Source organism: Limanda limanda, chromosome 13 (assembly GCF_963576545.1).
Source record: "Limanda limanda chromosome 13, fLimLim1.1, whole genome shotgun sequence".
Classification (NCBI taxonomy): Eukaryota; Metazoa; Chordata; class Actinopteri; order Pleuronectiformes; family Pleuronectidae; genus Limanda; species Limanda limanda.
Genome location: NC_083648.1, coordinates 2,733,795 through 2,755,787, shown reverse-complemented (window position 1 = coordinate 2,755,787; position 21,993 = coordinate 2,733,795). Strand labels below are relative to the sequence as shown.

At 44.6% G+C, this 21,993-nt stretch overlaps 1 protein-coding gene across 1 annotated transcript in view; it reads right to left on the bottom strand.

The window, feature by feature from the left end:
- The window catches only part of LOC133017781 (receptor-type tyrosine-protein phosphatase N2-like), a gene marked incomplete at its 5' end in the record, with an annotated part of 140,385 nt that overhangs the window by 53,712 nt on the left and 64,680 nt on the right, over positions 1 to 21,993 (bottom strand). The window contains one exon of the mRNA XM_061083968.1: positions 12,266 to 12,330. Coding sequence (XP_060939951.1) covers positions 12,266 to 12,330 — 65 coding nt within the window. The remainder of the gene's footprint in view (positions 1 to 12,265; positions 12,331 to 21,993) is intronic.

The following is a 21,993-nucleotide window of genomic DNA, read 5'->3' as shown; positions in this document are numbered from 1 at the left end:
TGGAGCAGCGCCTGGCGGCCATGTTCAGTCGAGAGGCCGTCCCGCTGGAGCTCTGCACATTTGAGAGGGGGGTGGGGGGTGGGAGGAGAGTACTGTGGTGGGGGGGGGGGGGTACGTGCCCAGGGGGTTGTTGTCATGACGATGACATGGGTCTGGACCAATGGGGTGCAGCTAATGATGAATAATTATGCATGTTGTTGTAATATATATAAATATTACCCACCACACACACACACACACACCCACCCACACACACACAGACACACTAACACACACACACACACAAGCCCCCCCCCGCTCCCTCTCCTGACCTCGCCCCTGATTTCCTGGTGTTTGGGAAAAACATGAAATGACTTTGATGAACGACGACTTAATGGAGCTGCAGAGAAACGTGTTTGTTGCAGAGAAACAACACCACCCCCCCCCCACCCCCCAAACCCACCCCCCCCTCAGGCAGGGTCGCTCCCATTTTGTAATACGTGCTCTCCGGGTCACATGTATTTAATATTCCACCGCCGGCTGTTTGCAGCTGATGGCGCCACGCTCGCTCGCTCGCTCGCTTGTGCACGGTGTGTTAATGCCCCCCCCCCCCGGCCGCCACGGAGGAATCCAAACACACATGTTTACAGCTCGCAGTGATTGTAACTGCTAGGTGACTCGGCCATAGTGTTTTATACTGACGCATTTTTGTTATACCTTGTATTACTGTATATATGTATGCATATTTATTTCATGCTTATTTATTCAATGTATCAACTCTTCAATGTGTTAACTATCCAATGTAAAAGTAAAGTTATCTCAGGATGAAGAAGAGGAGCCGTACACGTAGAAGACGAAGAGATTGGACAGTTTTTGGTGATATTGGTCGATGCTCACGGACCAGTCACCGTCTCTCACTGGGAACTTTCCTTCATGTTGTTGTAACTTATAGAAAATAAGACTTAATAAGACTTAAATATATAGTTTGACTCTGTGGCACTAAGCTCTGGAATCCTTGTTTCCCACTAAAGACACAAATCTGTGTTTTTGAATATATAGTTAATTTTATGACAACATTTTGAACAGGCAGTGCTCAAAGAGTAGATGTGTGTGTATCTGTGTGTGTGTGTGTGTGTGTGTGTGTGTGTGTGTGCGTGTGTGTGTGTGTGTGTGTGTGTGTGTGTGTGTGTGTGTGTGTGTGGGTCTCAGTAAGGAAGTTTAAAACAAACCAACCAGCATCAACAAAGCTGAAACTTCCTCTCGGACCATGGAATCTCGACTTCATGAACTGTCTGTTTCTCTAAACGCAGAGGGGGGGGGGGTCCTGTGGCAATGAGCCAGGTTGCCAACGCTGCACGACCCCCCCACCCCCGCCGCGTCCCGTCCGGCGCTGTCACCGACCTCATGGCGTCCTCGCGGCGTCCACGACTTAAGGTAACGGCTCCAATTTCACAGTTTAATTACGGCTAATCTGAGGAACCCGAGCCAATGAGAGGGCGTGTGCTGGGGGTCGGGGGGGCTCGCCAGGAGAGAGACAAATAAAAAACAAATAAAGACTTATTATAAAGATAAAGAAAAAGATTTCACTCATTTGGATAAAACCTCTGGCGACTTGACTAGAGACTGAAAACAAATTGATCCAAGAATAAATAATTCCATCGAAGGAACAACCACGTTTATCATTGTGTGTTTTTACAACACAAATAGTTTTGGATTCAACCATCGACTGTAAATAGAGATGAGGACGAGTTGTCTCTATTTCCTCCTGTTGTGTAACAAGAAAGCTGAAATTATATAAAGACAGGTGTTGCACACAGATTTCTAGAACTCTCATCGAGACACAGAACATTTAATTATTCTGATTCGTCGCTTCATCGACGACAAAGACGAACTGGAGTTGTCCTTCGAGAGACAAACGACAAAAATCCATTAACGCTCATAAATATCTTTTCTTCTTTTTCCATTCCATAATGCAACGATGAATCTGCAGAAATCTATGATCAGACCTTATCTTTTATTTATGTATTTGCTTTAAGGTAGAGAGGATTTTTTTTGGGTCTGGAAAACAAAACAATCTCTGCAAAGTATTCACCAGCTGATAAAAGCTGCCAAGGTCAGACCTGTGGGAGATTGCTGGATTGAACACAGTATTTGTGCGGCCGGCCTGTTGGAGTGGAGAGCACTTTGGATCCAAACTGCAGCCGGAGCCGGAGCCTGAAGAGCGGTGATGTCGGCGGAGTCGAACTTTCTTTAAAAATCGACGTCTGGTCCTGATTGCTCGGAGGAGCGAGCGCCAGACGTGAAAACAGAAAACCTCTCTTCACCGCTGCTGGCGTCTGAACTCGCTGATGAAGAGGAGTTCAAACCCACTTCAGCTTCAGCTTCTGTTTCTGTTTCTCTCTCTTCAGGTCAGATATTTGGATGCTGCAGATTGTCGCTGTTTTTCACAAAGCATCTTAATGATCCTATTATAATTATTATTATTAGAAGTAGTAATAGTAGTAGTCGTATCATATAATTGTGACAAATTATTTGCAAAATTAAGCAGATTACAAGCCACTTGATTCCAGGTGATTCCGTTCTCATGACATTTAAGTCAAATTATGAAGTTTTGTAAATACAGGATTAGCAGGAACTCGTATTCTGTTGAACTTCTGATGCATCAACATGAACCTGAAACACTCACAGGTGTCGTGGAGGAAACTGTTGCTTCTGCCTTCGAACTCGGACTTAACACACTTCGCTTTTAACACTGGATCAAATTCGAGCGACCACAGAGAGCGACTCAGTTCTCATCAGCGTAGAAATGCACCCCACCCCCCCCCTAATTCCTGCTAATTGCTCAGCACACACTCGTGCTGTGACTGAGAACAGAGACATTAAGAACACAAACAACAGTAATGTCGTCTCATATCTGCACAAGAAACAACCAAGCGAGTGAGAAGTTTCTGATCTCACGGATCAATACGATGTCTCTGATCACTAATTAAAGCTAAAAAGATATGTTCTTATAATCTTTAAGATCAAGAAAAACAATGATTGTTTATAATATTACAATCAGGATTAGATATAGATCATTCAAAGTATTGGTATTGATTTTGAACTTTGAATTTCCAAGCTTTTTTTGAACCATTTGCACGACAACCGATCAAAACGTGATATTGTTAAAAGCCTTAAATTAAAACTTGAGTTGGGACTTAATATTGTTTCAAGGGTGCATAAATAGGTTTCAAGTCTGATAATGATAAATACCATGAATAAAATATTCAACAGAGCCTTTATAACAAGTAAAAGCAGTTTCCTTTCCCTGAAGAAAACCATAGGAGACGGTTGAAAGCTCCAGTAAAAGCCCCGAGTCAGGTTTTGCTGAACTTTATCATTTGAATTTCTAAACAATGTCATATTTCTAAAATATGACATTGTTTTATTCATTCTAAGTCGTAAACATGTTAGTCAGAGTTCTAAAGTAAGGGATCACAGTATTCAAAGTATTGGTATTGATTTTGAACTTTGAATTTCCAAGCTTTTTTTTTTTAACCATTTGCACGACAACCAATCAAAACGTGATATCGTTAAAAGCTTTAAATTAAAACTGGAATTAGGACTTAATATTATTTTAAAGGTGCATAAATAGGTTTTGCTGAACTTTATCAGTTGTCAACGTTGCATCTGTGCTTTAGAAGAAGAATTATTATATTCTTTATTTCTAGATGTGAGATTTCTAGAAATATTACATTGTTTTATTAATTTAAGTCGTAAACTTGTTAATTCACGTGTGATAGTGTCGTGAAAGTTAAAGTCAGGGATCACAGCTCTCACAAAATCTGGGCACACGATACAATTTGTTTTTGATCTATTATGTTAATGTTATCTTCCTCACATTCCTGATTTAAGACGCTTCCCAACATTCCATCGAACACAGTTCTGAGGAGTTGAGCTGTTTGTTTACCTGCTGAAGCCTCGGGGCGCACGCGGTGGCGTTCGGCGTCGGGGACGGGCCGCACAGCACGACACCGTCCCTGACCTTTCAGACCCTGTGGCTCTCAGCAGGTTCTTCTGGAGCTGTGCTAAGTTTACACTCTTCAGATCCTGCAGGCGTGTGAAGCAGGCGACTTGGGAACTGACGCTTTTCTTCTACCACTGCTTTCAGCTCAAACTGGATCAGAAGGCGAAGGATAAAAATGTGTTTTTGCAAGTTCCTGCATCTCGTCTGTTTCTTTATTTCATTCTGCCCTCACATCTGCCTCACACACACACACACAGATGCTGCAGACTCATGCTGTGTGTTGCTGCTGTGGTCACTGGAAGACGCTCTGGATAGAAACAGCTAAATGCCGTCTCTAATCACCGGCCTGCTGTCGACTCTGTGAAGGAAACAGGAATCTTAATGTCGCCTGACAGCGGTTGGTGAATCATCAGAAGAGATGATAACAGTCCAGAGAAGTGAGAAGATCTAGAACAACACAACGCCTCTGAAATGCTTCTGGATCAGTCAGTGCAGGTGTTGCGACTTTTATTTCCTGTTGATCTCAATACAAGACACGAGAAGTGTGAAGCTGACGAGAGGAACTGTTCTCGAGATATGCGAGATACATAAAGACTTTATTAAATAAAAGAGAATATTATTATTCTCTTTCAGAGCCGTCCAGAGGCTTGTTATTCTAGAGTTGATTGACTGAAATGCTGTTAAACCCTGATTATTCTGTAGATGACAAGTTTTTACAAAAGTTACTAATAATTATGAGCAAAAGAGTGATTTTCAAAGTGCAGGATTTTTCCGTCCAAATGTCCCAAATTCTGTTAAAATTACGATCACATGAAAAACAGAAAAAGGAATCAAGTCTCATTGGAGAATCTGGAAACAGCCAAATATTGAGATTGATTGAAAGAACAATTTTAAATGTGTCGATTGACAAGTTGATTAATTAACTTGCAGCTTCATTTTGCATTCCCACACACACACACACACACACACACACACACACACACACACACACACACACACACACACACACACACACACACACACACACACACACACACACAGATACACACACAGATACACAGCTGTTTACACATGTCAGTCAACCATTGCATATTCTCTCCATCAGCTGCACCTACACAAGCCAGGCTGCTGATGCATTAAGCTAACCCTGTGGAGATTCTAACCCTGTGGAGATTCTGGGGAGCTTGTATGTGGTTGGGTGGGGGGGGGGGGGGTAATTGCGGTGGAGCCTCCGGTGCCTGATGAACCTCCCTGGGCCCACCCGGGGAGCAGCGAGCCCGGGTGAAGGCGTCTCGGCGCCTGCCTGTCAGCGTCCAGCAGCTCCAACGCCTCCCAGCCAACAGGAACCTTTAGCTGCAGATGCTGCACAGTGTGAGGTGCTGCTGCCTCCGTCACCGGGTGGAGACGGGAGGAGAAGGGAGGAGAAGGGAGGAGACGGGAGGAGACGGGTGGAGACGGGCGGAGAAGGGAGGAGACGGGTGGAGACTCGGGGACGAGACGGGAGGAGACGGGTGGAGACGGGAGGAGACTCAGGAGGAGACGGGAGGAGAAGGGAGGAGAAGGGAGGAGTTGGGAGGAGACGGGAGGAGAAGGGAGGAGACGGGTGGAGACGGGAGGAGACTCAGGAGGAGACGGGTGGAGACGGGAGGAGACGGGAGGAGACGGGAGGAGACTCAGGAGGAGAAGAGACTCGGGGACGGGAGGAGACGGGAGGAGACGGGTGGAGATGGGTGGAGACGGGAGGAGACTCGGGGACGGGAGGAGACAGGAGGAGAAGGGAGGAGACTCAGGAGGAGGGGAGGAGAAGAGACTCGGGGACGGCAGATGTGAAAAGACGGAAGAAACATGAACTCTGCATGTTTCTCTCTGGTCCGTCCTTTGACTTTCTCAATACATACTTTGTCGTTAAGTAAAACATTTGTGCTTTAATTTCCCCTTTTCCCCCAAAACTGGATATTCCACCTCCGACAGATTCTCATATTCTGTCCCAGCGCTCCTCCGAAGTTATATTATATTTATAAATCATGTTGATGCTGATGTTGTTTATGTTTATGAGTGAGTGGACAACACCAGCAGTCAACTATCACACCCAGACGCCACTGGCTAATCAGGCGTGAAGAGGAGGTAATGAGGCCGTTTGCTCAATGACGTGAAGAGACGACGTGTTGCAGTGAGTCCAATCTGAGTTACAACAGACTGAACCTACAGGTGCACATCACCGGGAATGGATTCATGTCCCAGAGATCCAGAGAATCAGAGAACCAGAGAACCAGATAACCAGATAACCAGAGATCCAGAGAACCAGAGAAAACAGAGAAAACAGAGAACCAGAGATCCAGAGAACCAGAGAATCCAGAGAACCAAAGAAACAGAGAAACAGAGAACCAGAGATCCAGAGAAACAGAGAAACAGAGAACCAGAGAACAGGAGAACCAGAGAATCCAGAGATCCAGAGAACCAGAGAACCAGAGAACCAGAGATCCAGAGAACCAGAGAACCAGTAAACCAGAGATCCAGAGAACCAGAGAACCAGTAAACCAGAGATCCAGAGAACCAGAGAACCAGAGAACCAGTAAACCAGAGATCAAGAGAACCAGAGAACCAGAGAATCCAGAAATCCAGAGAACCAGAGATCCAGAGAACTAGAGAACTAGAGAACCAGAGATTCCAGAGAACCAGAGATTCAGAGAACCAGAGAACCAGAGAACCAGAGATTCAGAGAATCAGAGAACCAGAGAACCAGAGAACCAGAGAATCCAGAGATCCAGAGAACCAGAGATCCAGAGAACCAGAATTCCAGAGAACCAGAGAACCAGAGATCCAGATAACCGGAGAACCAGAAAATCAGAGAGACAGAGAACCAGAGATCCAGAGAACCAGAGAACCAGAGAACCAGAGAACCAGAGAACCAGAGAACCAGAGAGACAGAGAACCAGAGATCCAGAGAACCAGAGAACCAGAGAACCAGAGATCCAGAGAACCAGAGAACCAGAGATCCAGAGAACCAGAGAACCAGAGAACCAGAGAACCAGAGAACCAGAGAACCAGAGAGACAGAGAACCAGAGATCCAGAGAACCAGAGAACCAGAGATCCAGAGAACCAGAGAACCGATGTGCAGTCAAATTCCGAGCTTTCCTTTTTCTACCTCTTTCTTTCCCTGAATGACCTGGCCTGTACCTAACAGTCCATTTATTACCTGGGCCACATGCAGAGAGTGTGAGCCTTGTGTTCCAGCTGTCTGCGGCACCATGCTGTTTACCCAAGAGGAGAATCCAGCCCGGGTACAAGGCCGGTCTGACTGAACACGCAGACGCTCCACTCACAAACATTATTTCATTCTCCAAAGCTGCGGAAGTGAGGACATCTTCCTGAGATCTTCCAGAAGTTGAGAACGCAAATGTACGAGTGAGTTGCTCCAGATGTTTTCTGGAACTGTTCGGAAGTCGAGCGAGAGGTCCTGATGATGATGTGCCTAACATGGTTTAATATGTGAGGCTGAATTATTATTATTAGCATTAATAATATTCTGCGGAGAGAGAAATCATGTTGCAGGGTTTTTCTGTCCCTGTGCATGGAGCTTCACTCAGAGTGAACAATATTTAGTAATGAAACATTAGTAAGTACTATCAACAACCTGATTTAATATGAGTCACTCAGCAAACAGATGCTGGAAAAAAACCTTTAAATCTGTCATAAGAAATACTTTTTAAATCTTATATCTACGGTCGCTGCAGTGATTCTAATAAATTCTAGACCAACATGAAAAATGTTCTGTTCTTGTTCTGTGATCGAATCTTATGAACTCGTCCAAATTGAGGGACTGGAAACCTGGTCCTCCCAACGTCTTCTCTAACCAGACAGACCACACAGTCTGACAGACACCTGGAATATATCCCAGCATGCATCTGGCACTCCGGGCCCCCGCGGTGATTCGTGATTTCCATATCAAAGGCCGACCGGGCGCCGAGCCTCGGCCAGAGAGGAAGAGGAGAGCCAGCACTTCAACCGCCTCTCCATTCAATTCCTCACATGGAGCCATTTGAATCTCTATGGCAGGAGATGCAGATGATGCACGAGTGCGGTCGCACAAACGCACACAAGTAGACAAACGCACACTCAGGTGCACTTCCACGCTGACACATGAGGGTGCGTAGGATACACATGTATGTAAGCAGGCGCACACACATGCTATTGTTCTGATCTTCTCTGATCTGTTTCCCTCTTTGTGATGAAAATTACCGGCGGCGGCTTCATGAATATTCTCATTCAAATCCAGCTGTTTCCAGACACCTGGACGCCAGCGAATAGCAAGCGTGTGTCATTACGAGCGGCGCCATCACTCCACACCCGAACCCTCGCCACGGAGCAGAATGCATCCTCAGTGAAATCATGATAAACGCTGTGTATTGTGTCTGAGTGGGTAGAGCAAGGCACGGTGAGAAACTCTATTCAATCAGATCCCCGGCAACATTGTGAAACGAGGATGAACTCTGAAATCCAGATTATCTGTTTGTGGGAGCGGATTATGTGCAGATTACACTCCGTCGCTATGCGCTGGAGAATGGGACAAAGGCACAAATTGGACAGAGGGAGTTTTTTATCTGAATGTTGCATGAAGAGATTTAACAGACGGTTGCAGAAGTGAAACTGAATCTTTGCTTCTGTCGCCGGGAGTTTTTAACCAGGAGTCTGTCAGGAGGAAGTCCGGAGAAAGTCAAAATCTAGAGAATGTCCAAAGATTATCCAGAGGTCGGAAATCTGCTTCTGTTTGTTCTAATAATTAGATTTAAATGATTCAATTAACTGCAAATTGTGTTAATTTTCAATCTGATTTGATCTAGATTGATAATATGAGTCCAATGTCGCCAATCCAACTCAGGTTTTTCCCTCTTGTCCATTCAATCGATAGGATTACAGTAAAAATAAGGTTCTTGTATAAAGACTTAAGAAAAACAAAGTTCGCAGTTCAACCCCAACTTGCAGCCGTGGATTTCTCTGATGAGTTCAAGTCTCTCCGGCTCAAATCAGTCAAATCAGCCGCTGTACGTTTTAAAACTTGAATCAATCTTCACGAGATGAATCCGTCTGTGTCAATATGTGTGTGTCTGTTTTTAAATGATTGAAAAGGTCAATCTCCTGTTGTTTTGTTGTTGTTTGTTTCATTAGATTTGTGAAATCGCTCCTTCCGACAGATTGGAAGCGCCTTGATTTAAAATGAACAAAGCGAGCTGGTCATGGTGGAGGAGGATTAGAGCCACTGCAGGACCAGTATAATCTGGTTGCAGCCACAGCGGCCTTATCTCCTCCCTCCCAACACACACACAGACACACACACACACACAGACACACACTCTCTTAATTGGACTCAAGTCTCAGTGTGCAAACAGCAGAGTTTCTCGCGGTCTGTGACGTCACATGTTGACTGAAACACTTTCCTCTTTGGTTGTTCAGTTCACTGCGGCTTGGTTCAGACTCACAGACTAAATCCGTAAAATGCACGGTCATTGTTTCTCTATGTTGTGTTAATGCCTGTTGTTTTCTTCTGGAAGGGGTCATGTGATAGGAGCCAACGAATCAGCAAAGTCTACGTCATTTTTTCCCGAACTTCTCAGCTTTTCGGATCGTCCGGACTAAAACGCAGCGTTTCCAAACTGTTGAAGTCAGATGAATCTGGAGCCGTGTTTTTAAATGATAATTCACGAGAGTGAGTTTGCTTCTAAAAGCACGGACCATGAAGCTTAATAATCTGTTGAGTGTCAATCTTACTTTTGTCAGTAATTGAGTTTCAAGTACTTGATTGGCTTGAGATTAACAGATTTCTATACCAGTAAACGTCTCTGACAAATTTCAAAACTGTTTTCAGAAATCTTTCCAACAACCTAACACAAAACTGCTATCACTCTATTTTGCATTTCTCGTGATATATTCAAGTTTGGCCTTTACTTAGTAAATTGCCTTCACTTAAGAGTTAGAAAAGCAGAGAAATCTGCGCCAGAAACATCACATCGATATTCTCACTGCAGCTTCTCAGCAGCCGTCGTCCTGAATCTCAAACACAAAGCAGCAGAAATGAGAAAAGGCAAATTACTGCCTCAATTTCTCAGAAAACACGATACGTGAGGAATTCAAAAGTGTGGTCAGGAATCATGAATGAGCCGGAGAATGAACAGCGGGAGATGTGCTGATTCACTCTGAGGATTCTGCACTGGACATGAAGGGAAACAAGGAGGAGCAAAGGACTGGTTGACTTTCTCTGAATAATTTTATCTGAATAATTAGCAAAAAGGTTCTTGATTGCAGCGTCAATGAAAGTGAAAAATACAAATTCTGAACCCGCTCCTCAATCTGCATCCACATCAGGATCTGCTTGGTTCTCCTCAGACGCAGACACACGGGGTGAAAACATAACCTCCTCAGAAGGAACCATTTTTAAACTCCTTATATTTGTGTTTAAATTGACGCAGTATTTCAATGTAATTTATTCATTGCACTTAACACGCTGAATTGCCACGTAAATTAATTTATACAACCCCACAATAAATCAGGTGCTGTTTTACCGTTTCGACTGTTTTGTCGTTAATGGTTTTATTGCAGGCTATTTTTTTCCCTGCCCCATTACCTTTTACTGGCACAACAACTTAATTCCCCCCCACGGGGATCAATACATTCTCAGGTTATTTTCATTTCATCAATGAGAAAATGAGAATTCATTTGTCCGCCTGCCACATAACCAGAACACCCGGAGTCTCGGACCTTCCTGGGAGTTTGGACGTGTGCAGGGAAACTAAACTTTGCTTTTTTTGTGTGTTTTCATCCTGTCAGCAGTGATGAAGTATGCTAATATTCGTATTTTACAGTGCATGAGGAACTATAATAAACACCGAACGGGCGGATGATGGATGTTCTGTCGCCGGCTGAGACAGGGTTCTGTTTTTCCTCTTCCTGGCAGCCTGTGATGGAGGGATTCTCTCTGCTTCTCTCTCCCTCTCTTACAGCAAAGGTTCAATCGGCTCCTGTTTGCAGCTCGGTATCGATCACCTACCCCCCCCCCTGCTCCCTTCATTCACCTTCCCCCATCCCCCTCTCATTCTCCTCACCTCCCTCCTCCGCCCTCTTCCAACCCGTTCTCCCTCTCCGACCTCGCTGCTGCCACTTTGATAAGCGTGGTGAATGGCGTGCCGTCATCGGTACAGACTAACTCCTGGATCAATGGGCGAGTGCAGTGGCTCAGCAGCCTGTTTACCACAGGGCTGGTGGAGAATAGCAATGCTGGGAGAAGAGAACCACTGAGAGAGGTGACGTGGATTTGGTCGCCAACGTTTCGAATGTCGGATGTTTTAGTTGAGATGAAGGTGAATCAAATTTGATCGAAAATATCTAGGGCTGGGCAATTTAACTAGTTTCAATCGAGTTAACTCAAGTGATGAGTTAACTCGATTATTATTTTATCTCGCATTAACTCAGGTTTGATTATTTATTGTTTTATTGTGAAAGTCAGGCTTTTATTTTGTGAAAGTCTGTTGCTGACTGCTGCAGAACAGGAAAAAAGAAAATAATTTGCGGATAAACAATCGAGTTAACTCATCACTTGAGTTAACTCGATTAAAACGAGTTAACTTGCCCAGCCCTAAAAATATCAGAATTACAATTGTCTACTCAACATTTAAATAAAGAAAAATAGCAATATGTGAGCTTCACATGTTCAGACTTGGACAGCTCACATGATCGTGCACTTTGATATGTGTGTATTTGTCCAGGGTTGGTCCTTTAAACCCTGAAAGTGAAATCTGAATAGTACAGCATGTAAGCTGTTTCAGGCGGTCGTGTTGTTCTCACTGAGCAGCAGCAGTTTGGAGAAGTGTGTCTCAATCAGCCGAGCCCGACCCAGTAGGAAGTCTGTTCTCTGTGTCTGATTTTCCTTGATTACAGGCAAGCGCAGCACCACAAAATCAAACGTCGTCCAGCCAACGTGAAGGAAGCCATGTGGTTTGAGGTCTTTTATCTGAATCAGGACCTGACTCCTCCACACTCAACCCCATCCAGAACCAGATCTCATCACCCAACATCAGTGCTGGACGTCTCGTGGCCGAACGGAAGCAGATCCCAGCAGCCGACCTCCAGAGGAGAGGAAGCTGCTGTGGTAGTTTGGAACTGACATGTTCAAATCTGTCCACTTGGCTGTGGAGGGTGAGGTGATCATCGTTCTATTCGATCGACACCAGTGGACACAGACTCATATTCTGCGATCACCTGAGACTTATCATGTAAAGTTTACTCACGTCAGTGACTCCGGCCTCCAGGATGCTGAGCTTGGCTTCCTTCTCCACCTCCACCTTCTGCTTAACTGGAGAAAGAAAACACAGAGACACAGGAACAATCGTCAATGACCTGAAGAATGTCTTTTGGATTCTACTAAAACAAATAAAGAAAGGTCAACCCTGGAAAAGCATCAATAATCTGTATGATAGAATATAAAAGACATAGTCAATGTCCCATCTGCTAACATGAAGGAGGTGGGGTTTATGGCCCATACTCCAGCCAACCACCAGGTGGCAGTCAATATGATTTGGCTTCATATTCGGGGGAGCGTCACGTCATCGATCTTTAAATTCAGTTGCTCAAGCCGCTGACGAAGTTAACTTAACAATAATAATTATTCAACGTGTACGCTAAATTTAATTTGGTCCATGTTGAATCTATTAACAAAGAGGATCTGTACTGTGCCCAGCCACCAGGGGGCGACATGACAGCTCACCAAATAAGCAGCACCCAAGTGGGACTTCATTAATATCCAGAGAGAGTGAGTGAGGGCATACAAAGAAAGTTTGATTTTAGAAACAGTTGTCAAATCCGAGACTAAATCCAGAAAAACACAATCCCAGAGATTTGAATCATATCGTGAAGTTACTGTTCTTTGAGCGAGATTTCAAATCTTTCATGAAGTGAAAAATAAGGAAGATATTTTCTCTCACATTTGATCCGTTTCTCTAATGTCTTCCTCATTCTGATATTTCCACGTCACAGTAACTGAAGACACCTTTCAGGATCCAGAAGCTGGTGACGCTGGTTCTGTGAGTTCTTCCCCGACTCTCACGTTTTCTAAATGAGGCCAACAACACCTCCACAGGGCTTCCACAATAAACGCTGCTGTTCCACAACCAAATGAGCTATTACTGTAGCATATCTTCACTTTATGAGTATGAATATTTTAACCTGACCAGCCGCCAGGCAAATATTAAAACAATTTTCCACACAAATACAATTAAGCCCTGCGCTGAGCTCTTTTTTCATCACCTTACAGGGAAACAAATGGAGGGCTAGGATTGAAATTCATGGTGCAGCACACAACATTAGAGCCAGAACGTCATGTTCTGAAATTAAAAAAAATGAATACATGATTATGTTCCCTTTGGTTTGCATCTGAATGGAGACAGAGAGCAAGTGTCCTTTGTAGACACCAGACAGATGAAGGGAATGCAAATAGAGAAACTGTGACTCGTCCAAATTCATCCAACCAGAGAGAGAGTGACCTTAAACACGATTGTTTAAAAGAAGAATGAAGAGAATCCTTCAAAGGTAGATTTCAGATGCGTGCATGTCCTGGTTATTGTGTTGTTATTGTGTTGATTCAGGTGGCTAGGGGTGCCCAGTAAGCCACAGTGAAGAGTTGTGGGGGGTGATGGTCGGGGTCCGGGCCTCCGACAGAGACCTGGAGCCCCTTGCCAAGTGGGCGGAGTCTTATCAGCGCTGTCAGCAGGTAGCAGCTGCCCTCAGCGGGACACACAGGATGATGAAGTGGCTGAATGGGTTCGTCAGCCTCTTGTTAGGTGACGAGCATCTGAACCGACTTCAGCTTCACGTGTCGGACGGAGACACGTCCGTTGCTTCCTGGTCAGACTTCGTCTCGGGAGTTCTCAGGCACTCGTCAGCCCACAGGGGGCAGCACTGAACCACGAGAGGCGGAGTTAACCCGGGTCTGTTACAAAGCGGCCATGCGGACTCGCAATGAAAGTTTGTAGGATTCAGTGTCTCCAGGTAAAGGTGCAGTTTGTAGGATTTGGAGCATCTATTGGCAGAAATTTAATATTTCTATTAATGTGCAATCACTGGAAGTTTTTTTGTTTTACTTAGAATGAGCCCTTTATATTTACATGAGGGGAGGGGTCATCTTTCATGGAGGCCGCCATGTTTCTACAGTCCTTTCCACAAGTCCCTGCCCATTGGCTCTCTACAGAGGGCCTTCAGTGTTTCTCCTACGCACTTGGAGAGGTGGGGGGGGATTTAATTGGGTGGTTGCAATCTACAACCTCACCACTAGATGCTACTAAATCCTATGCACTGGTCCTTTAACCAAAGCTGTGTCCTTGGACCTCAGACTGTAAATAAAGTCAAACAATAAGTCTCGACTATGTCCTGGTGAAGCCAAAACGATCCCAGATGTGGGCGCCATCATTTGAAGCCAGAGCTGAGGCGTGGAGCCGCCGATACACGAGTTAGAAACATGATCAACATGTATCAGTGTGATAAGAACTAACTAAAACGTGAGTAAGAAAACATTTATTCAACACGAATTTTTAGTCCATCCGCTAACATGGAGGAAAGGTTGATGACCTAAACTGCAGCCTGCCACCAGGGGGCGATCTGGGTAATTTGGCTTCACTCTTGGGGCGCCGTCATTTCGTCCATCTTTGTAAACGGTCTATGATATGGAGGCAATCAATCAAAAAATCGTTTTCCAAATGTGAAGATGAACGTTTTAAGCTGATTGTCCGTCTGGATGTGAAAAGCTTCATTTTCAGAGAAAGTGATTTCATCCAGATGTTTATTTTTCCTAGAGCGATGTCCTCTAAAACTAAAGACCACTTTATTGCGGCTCTATCTAACTCTCATCTCATGATAAAAATCTGTTTTTATTTGTTTCAGTCTGATGCTCTCTAACCTTTTGTCAGTGTTCTTTCCTTCAAACCGTTTATCCACTGCACCGACTTCCTGAGAATGTTTCAGGATTATTCAGTTCAAACGAAACTCGGTGAAAAACAACTCGACACGCTGTTGAATAAAGTGCCCGTGGTAATTGCTGAGGCAAAACCTGTATTAGTTGCATCTGCAGGGGGAGCCTAATTGACTGGCTCACACACACTCACACACACACACACACACACACACACACACACACAAACACACACGCACACAAACGCACACAAACACACACACAAACACACACTTAATTCCTGATACAGAATCAGAGTAAATACACCAAAACACAAACAAACATGAAAGTGAACGAGATCACTTTGTTTGGGAGGGAATCACAAAACTCTGGAGCATCGGGGGGGCCGGCCTCGTTCCCTGGAGCGACTTCCCCCCCGGCCGGCGAGCGGGATGACATCACAGGCGGCGAGCTAGCTCTAATTAGCCCGACGATTCTTTGGCCCTCACCAGCTTGGCACTGTGGCCTCTCCGATGTGAAGCCAACAGCTACAGGACCATCCTGCCACCCCCCCCCCACACACACACACACACAAACACACACACACACACACACACACACACACACACACACACACACACACACACTTACAAATGAGTCCGAGTCGGAGGAGAGCATCGCTCCTGAGCCGGCGAGCTGAGGCGGCTCATTTGTATCCCAGCGAGTTTTCCCTCCAAAAGCCAAATTGGATCCATTTCCACAAAGTCGTGATCAGAGCCGCGAGTCGAGATCGCAGCCGAGCGGCGACTTTTCTTCTTCTTCGCCCGCCGGCGGCGCAGCGTGAACACAAGCCGCGATGTGACAGAGTGGCAGCGAGCCGAAGGGAAATGATCTATACTCAGATTATTCCGATTTTTTTTTCCACATTTCCAGAATTATGCTGGTTCCGTCTCCCGTTCGTAACTCTCGGACACATCTGAACTGTGAGGGGGGGATGGGGGGGGGACTGGGCCTGGAGGAAGTAACGAAAACCAAATCTCATTTCTACAGAGGAGGGCCCCTTCGTTTTCCCTCCAAAAACACACGGAGGCGCTTCATTTGTCACCCTGGACGCCCCTGTCCTGAGTTTTGCTTTATGTGAACTCAATGTCTCTGAGGCGCCGGGGGGGGGGGGGGGGAAAGAAACACAGCGAGCGCCGCGGATTCAGAGAAGCTTCATTTTTCACCGCTGACAAAAGGGAAAAGGCCCGGGCCGGCTCCACCAGGCCTGGACCCACAGAATAGATGCTGCTGCTGCACGGAGGGGTCGTTACTTCAGTCACTAACCACCACACACCCCCACCCATCCACCCCCCCACCCACCCAGCGTCCATACTCTCACTCGCCCCCCCCCCGGGGACTTTTCAGAACTCGTATAATGAGAAGAAAACAACAACCATCCTTCAAACAGGAGCAGCATCACATTAGCTGATCATGACATCACTGCTCAGAGTCGGCTTCTCTCCGTGTCGCCATCCCATCACGGAATGTCTTTCAGGACATAATAATGAAAAATGAAAAAAATGATATTGCAGATCATAAAGTCGAGAGAAGTTATTAGAGGTGAAGTTTGGCTGTTTTCCTTTTAGCGGCTAACAGCCACCCGGGGAGTTTCAGTTTCTCTTCAGTGGGATTATTGGAAAAACACTAAATACAGAGTGCATCTTTCAAACAGAAAAATAATAGAAGTAATTATATGAAAAATAAAAGTACAAATAAAACAATGATCTGCTGCTTCGTCACCTCAGAGCTTTTATCACGTGATGAGTGACGAACGAGGATCTTTCACGGACGTCTCTAACAATTTGTAAACACAATATTCATCTCGTGAATATTTGTGTCAAAGCAGATTTGTCCTTCGTTTTTTCAAAAAGCCTTTTAATTGGATGTGGTTTCACTCTCACTTGAATTGATTCGATTTCAGATATCAACTTTTCAGCCTTCAATCTGTTCCTCGTTGATCCCGACCCCCCCGGCGGCAATCATGGGAGTGTGTGTGTGTGTGTGTGTGTGTGTGAAGGGGGGGGGGGGGTGACAGCGGCCTATGAAGACAATGCCATGTGTAATTAAATTCAAAAGCGGGGGGCCGAAAATGGCATCCGGGGCCACCTGGGGGACGAGAGATCATTAAGGGAGGGGAGAGAGAAAGAGAGATGTGAGGAGAGACAGTGATGGACAGATTAGGGAGACAAAAAGGAGAGGTGGGAGAAAGAGTGAGCGGGACTGAAAAACATGGGGTGAGGGAGGAGGAGGAGGAGGAGGAGGAGGAGGAGGAGGAGGAGGAGGAGGAGGAGGAGGAGGAGGAGGAGGAGGAGGAGGTACAATGATGTTGACAGAAGAAAAGGAGTTTGAGGGAGGAGAGGAAAGAGGATTAAAAACAGAAGTGAAACATGTGACGTTCCATCAACAAGTTACAAAGCTAAATGAAGTTAATAATAAAAAGTGAGACTGTAAACAACAAATAAATATGAAGGATATGATGCATATTTACAGCAAATTAAACCTCAGGATTTACTGCAAAGTCTGCATCCACTCGACTTCTGAAGATACCCGAGACTGAGAATCTTCACAGATTGATTCCATTCAATAAATATTAAATATAAACCAACTGATGTGAAACTAAAGCTTCTTTCAGAGCTGCAGCGACGTCTGGACACGTCCCTGAAGCTTCCTGGGGGGGGGGGGGGGGCTGAGTGTGAGAGCGCAAATAACAGAGGCCGTTGTTACCGAGATGTGAGAAAACCAAGGTCAGGTCAGCGTGTTGATGAGGTTTCTAACACGTGATGGAGAAAAAACTAGAAATATACAGATATCTCAGAGCGGAGCCAGAAGACAAAGACAAAGTCCACTTGGAAAGATGAGGAGAATCCAGATCTTTGGACGATAAGAACCAACGCTGATGGGTAGGAGCTGTAAACAGAAACACTTCCATAACATGTTCCTGTTGCTGTGAACAAGTCTGAACCCGGAGAATCAAAGGCAAAGGCAAACTCCAGTAAAAATGTCCTAACCCTGAAAACATCTGAAATTCAGTTTCTGAAACATTTCAATTCAGTAAAAGGGACAATTCAGTAAAAGGGACTCTAAACTGCTCAAAATTTATTTTAATATAAACTGTGATGAGATGAGGATCTCGTCCTCGAGTCCAAATCCATTAATTATCTGACTGTAGCTGTCGGGTTATTAGATAATAAAACAAAAGATCTTTGTTTATTATGGGCGGCTGTGGCTGAGGGGGTAGAGTGGTGGTCCTCCAACCTGAAGGTCGGCAGTTCGATCCCCAGTCTGAACCATCTGCATGCCGAAGTGTCCTTGGGCAAGATGCTGAAAGTGTGAATAGATGCACTGTATGAATGTGTGTGTGAATGGGTGAATGTAGAACTGTACTGTAAAGCGCTTTGAGTCATCAAGACTAGAAGAGCGCTATATAAATACAAAACCATTTACCATTTATTTTCTACGTATAGAATGGCAGCCATACAATAAACATGGAGGTTATGGAGTCCTTGATGAGAGGATGTTTGGTTGAACATTTTCCATCTGCAGTTACATAATGTGTTTGTTTGCCTTGTTGTGATGAAAACGCTTCACAACATTAATTGATGACATTTAGCTCGTTGCCTCTGCTCCCTTTGATTCATTCACATTTTTAAAAGGTGGGTATTAAACACCTCGATTAGTTTACATAAACAATTCATTACGCTGATATGACACCGGGGACCCCGGCAGGAAAACACATCCCAACCACCCACGACAATTAATGACTTCACATCAGCCGCTGCCTGGCTGCACAGGGACAGGAAGCCCTGGTCCAACAACAAGCCTTCATTAGCAGAGCGCCACTCGCTTTACAAAACATCAAACCATATAAAACCAGGTCAGTTTTTTAACCTCTTTTACTCTGAGGTTTTATTTTTTCCCACGTTTCCACAGGAACACGCAGGCACTTTCCAAGCAAAGCAGCTGGGAAGTGAGTAAAAGAGGTTTTCTTTCTGAGAGGGAATCGTCATGAAAGCTAATATTCCCCCAAGTGCAGGTGACCTTTGAGAAATTGAGTCTTGAATCATAAAATCAAATACTCAAAAGGCAATAAAACCCGGTTCTCTCTCCAAAAAGGTGATGACAAACGGGATTTGTGCAACTTTCGCCTCCAGTCGCCGCCACGTCCTCCATCTCTTCATCTGTCCAGTCTCTCTTTCTCTCTCTTTCTCCCTCGCTCTCCTTCTGTCCTCCTTTCTTTTACCTCCTCTTACATCTTTATCCCCATTTCACTTCTTTTCACTTCAGCACATTTGATATCTCACCAAAAGGTCTCTACCATATTTGCCGACACGGATAATAAGTATTTCTTGTAACGTGACATAAGCAAAAAATGTACAAATAAACTATATACGACCATTTCTGTAACTTTATCAAACTGAAAATCTGACGTCTTCCTCTTTGATCCTCTCCAGTCCCGTCTCTTCTTCCTCTCATCTCCCTTCTCTCCCCATCCACCTTTTCTCTCCTCCCTTCCTTTTCCCATGTCTATCTCCTATCGTCTCTCTCCCTTTTCTCATCCTCTCCCTCCTCCCTTCTCTGCTGAGTGTTTGTTCATGGGGGGATGATAAGTGCCAGATGATGATCGCTTGGCGAGGCCGGAGATAAGCCTGGCAACAAACCAGGGCGGCCATCTATCACAGCTCCCACAGCCGAGTCAGGCTTCACCGGGCCGCTCTCCTCAGGAACTCCCTGACAGAGCCAGCGACGTGCACCGGATAGTTTCTGTAAATAAAACTCAGTGTTTTCTTTAGTGCCAGACAGGAAGGAGTTCACTCCACCAGGACGTTTCACATCAGCTGAGGTATCGACTGCAGACGACTAAATTGAGTTTTTCATGTCTCACTGTGATTAAGAAAAGACTCAAAATGAGGAACTGCTGCGATACGTTGGTGGAGCCGCTTCTCGTAATAAGCTTTGGGCCTTAAATAGCATCTAATCTGGCAAACACGCTGAAAGAGTTTTCTACGGCAAATTACTGTTTCTCCTCTTGTGCCGCCCGCTGCATTTTGATGTGTTTGCAATCGTCAGGTCGACAGGAGGAGCCGAGTGTAAACTGGAGATGTGCACACGCTTTCAGTATCGGACACTTGAGAGATTTCCTCCGAGCGGTAGTTTGTCAACTTTGGAATCTGTTCAATTACATTCTGAATTCAAACAAGTCACATTTCTAGTGTTTGTACAATGTGTGAAAATACAGTTTGACAGGAAGCAGGAAGTGAAAACTGCAAGTGGACATTTTTGAACAAAAAAATCATCAAATGTCAACAGATGTCAAACTAAAGAGAAAGAAAACCTGAATGAAAATGTTGTCGTTTGATAAATTGAGCAGGACGATAAGTAAATAATTTTCTACTTATTTCTATATATGCAGAGGCTGAAGAGAGGAGCTTCAGCGATGGATATTTTGAGGAAGGTGATGTTTTCTGAACATTAGAGCATGTAAACCTTTTCCAGTAATAACAAAAATTAGCATTTTAAACCTGAATATGAGAAGAATATGTCAATATATATTTTGTTCAGAACAGGATTCTTGTTGATTCATCTCAGATAAATAAAACACAAAACTATCTCCCTACATTCTTGCATTTTAAAAAAGTGAGATGTGTTTTATACAATGAAATATTGAACTAATTATGTCACAGCGTATTGAGTTAGAAGCTGAATGTAAACAGCTCAGCGACCAGCGTGCTGTCAGAGGTGAAGCTGCTGAGTAAAAGAGCAGAGGAGAAGAAGAAGAACGCGGAGGAGAAGAAGAAGAAGAAGAAGAAGAAGAAGAAGAAGAAGAGGATGCACTTACTGCTCCTGACAGAAAAATTGACATGGAAAGCCAACACTTAACACCGCCTCACTCCATCACTCTCTCCCTCTCTATCTCCCCCACCTCTCTCACTGATGGACGACCTTTACAGAACCCATGACTCGTCTCCTCGGCTAACTGGGCGAGAGAGTGTGTAACAGAGTGTGGGGGGGAGAGAGAGAGAGAGTCAATGGTGGCAGTCATGTGGTCACGCTGAGATAGATTATCTTTCTTATTTTATTTAACTTAATATGATCATCTTTGCAATATTTATATTTTCCTTTATACTATCTTGTAGTATTATTTATATTATGGTCACTTACTTTTAATTATTTTTTCTGTATCATGGTCACTACTGTTGCAATATTACTTATAATACTTTTGTTTTCATTACAATAACACTTACATCACTCCACTTTCTCCCCAGTACCTGCTTTTGCACAGTGTCTGTTTTGCAGGTTGTTTTTGTTTTCTGTATATTTTTACTCTCATTATGTGTAGTTTAGTAGTGTATATATTTTGATCTTTCTTTTTTATTGTTGCTTCGGCACTGTTATTTAAATTCTGTTTTTCTCTTTTTTGCTGTAACAAGTGAATTTCCCCGTTGTGTGGATAAATAAAGAAATCTAATCTAATCTAATTTGACTGCATATGTATCGATGAATGTAAATAAAGACGGACGACATGACAGGTCCCTAAAAGTTAAGCCGAAGCATCTTGACAGGCCACGCCTCACAGGCTCCTGGTGGAATTCCCAATGCAGTTAATACTGACAAGCAGTAAAGGGAGGGAGGGAGTGAGGGAGTGAGGGAGGGAGTGAGGGAGGGAGGGAGGGAGGGAGGGAGGGAGGGAGGGAGGGAGGGAGGGAGGGAGGGAGGGAGGGAGGGAGGGAGGGAGGGAGGGAGGGAGGGAGGGAGGGAGGGAGGGAAGGAGGGAAGGAGGACGGACGGGCAGAAAACAAATCAGGCATTTTAAACACTACACTGTGGTTTTATTTCTTTTGATTAAACAAAACAAATATCAAGCCCCTAACGCTTCCTCAGCCGGGACCAACAACTACTTTGGATGAACTGGCTAAAGAATTAAAACTTGAATATACATAGAGTAACAAAACAAGTTTTTATTAAACTTGTATTCTGCAGAAATTGCAGAACATTGTGTACCAAGCATCTGTGTGTGTCTGTCTGTGTTTTCAGCGC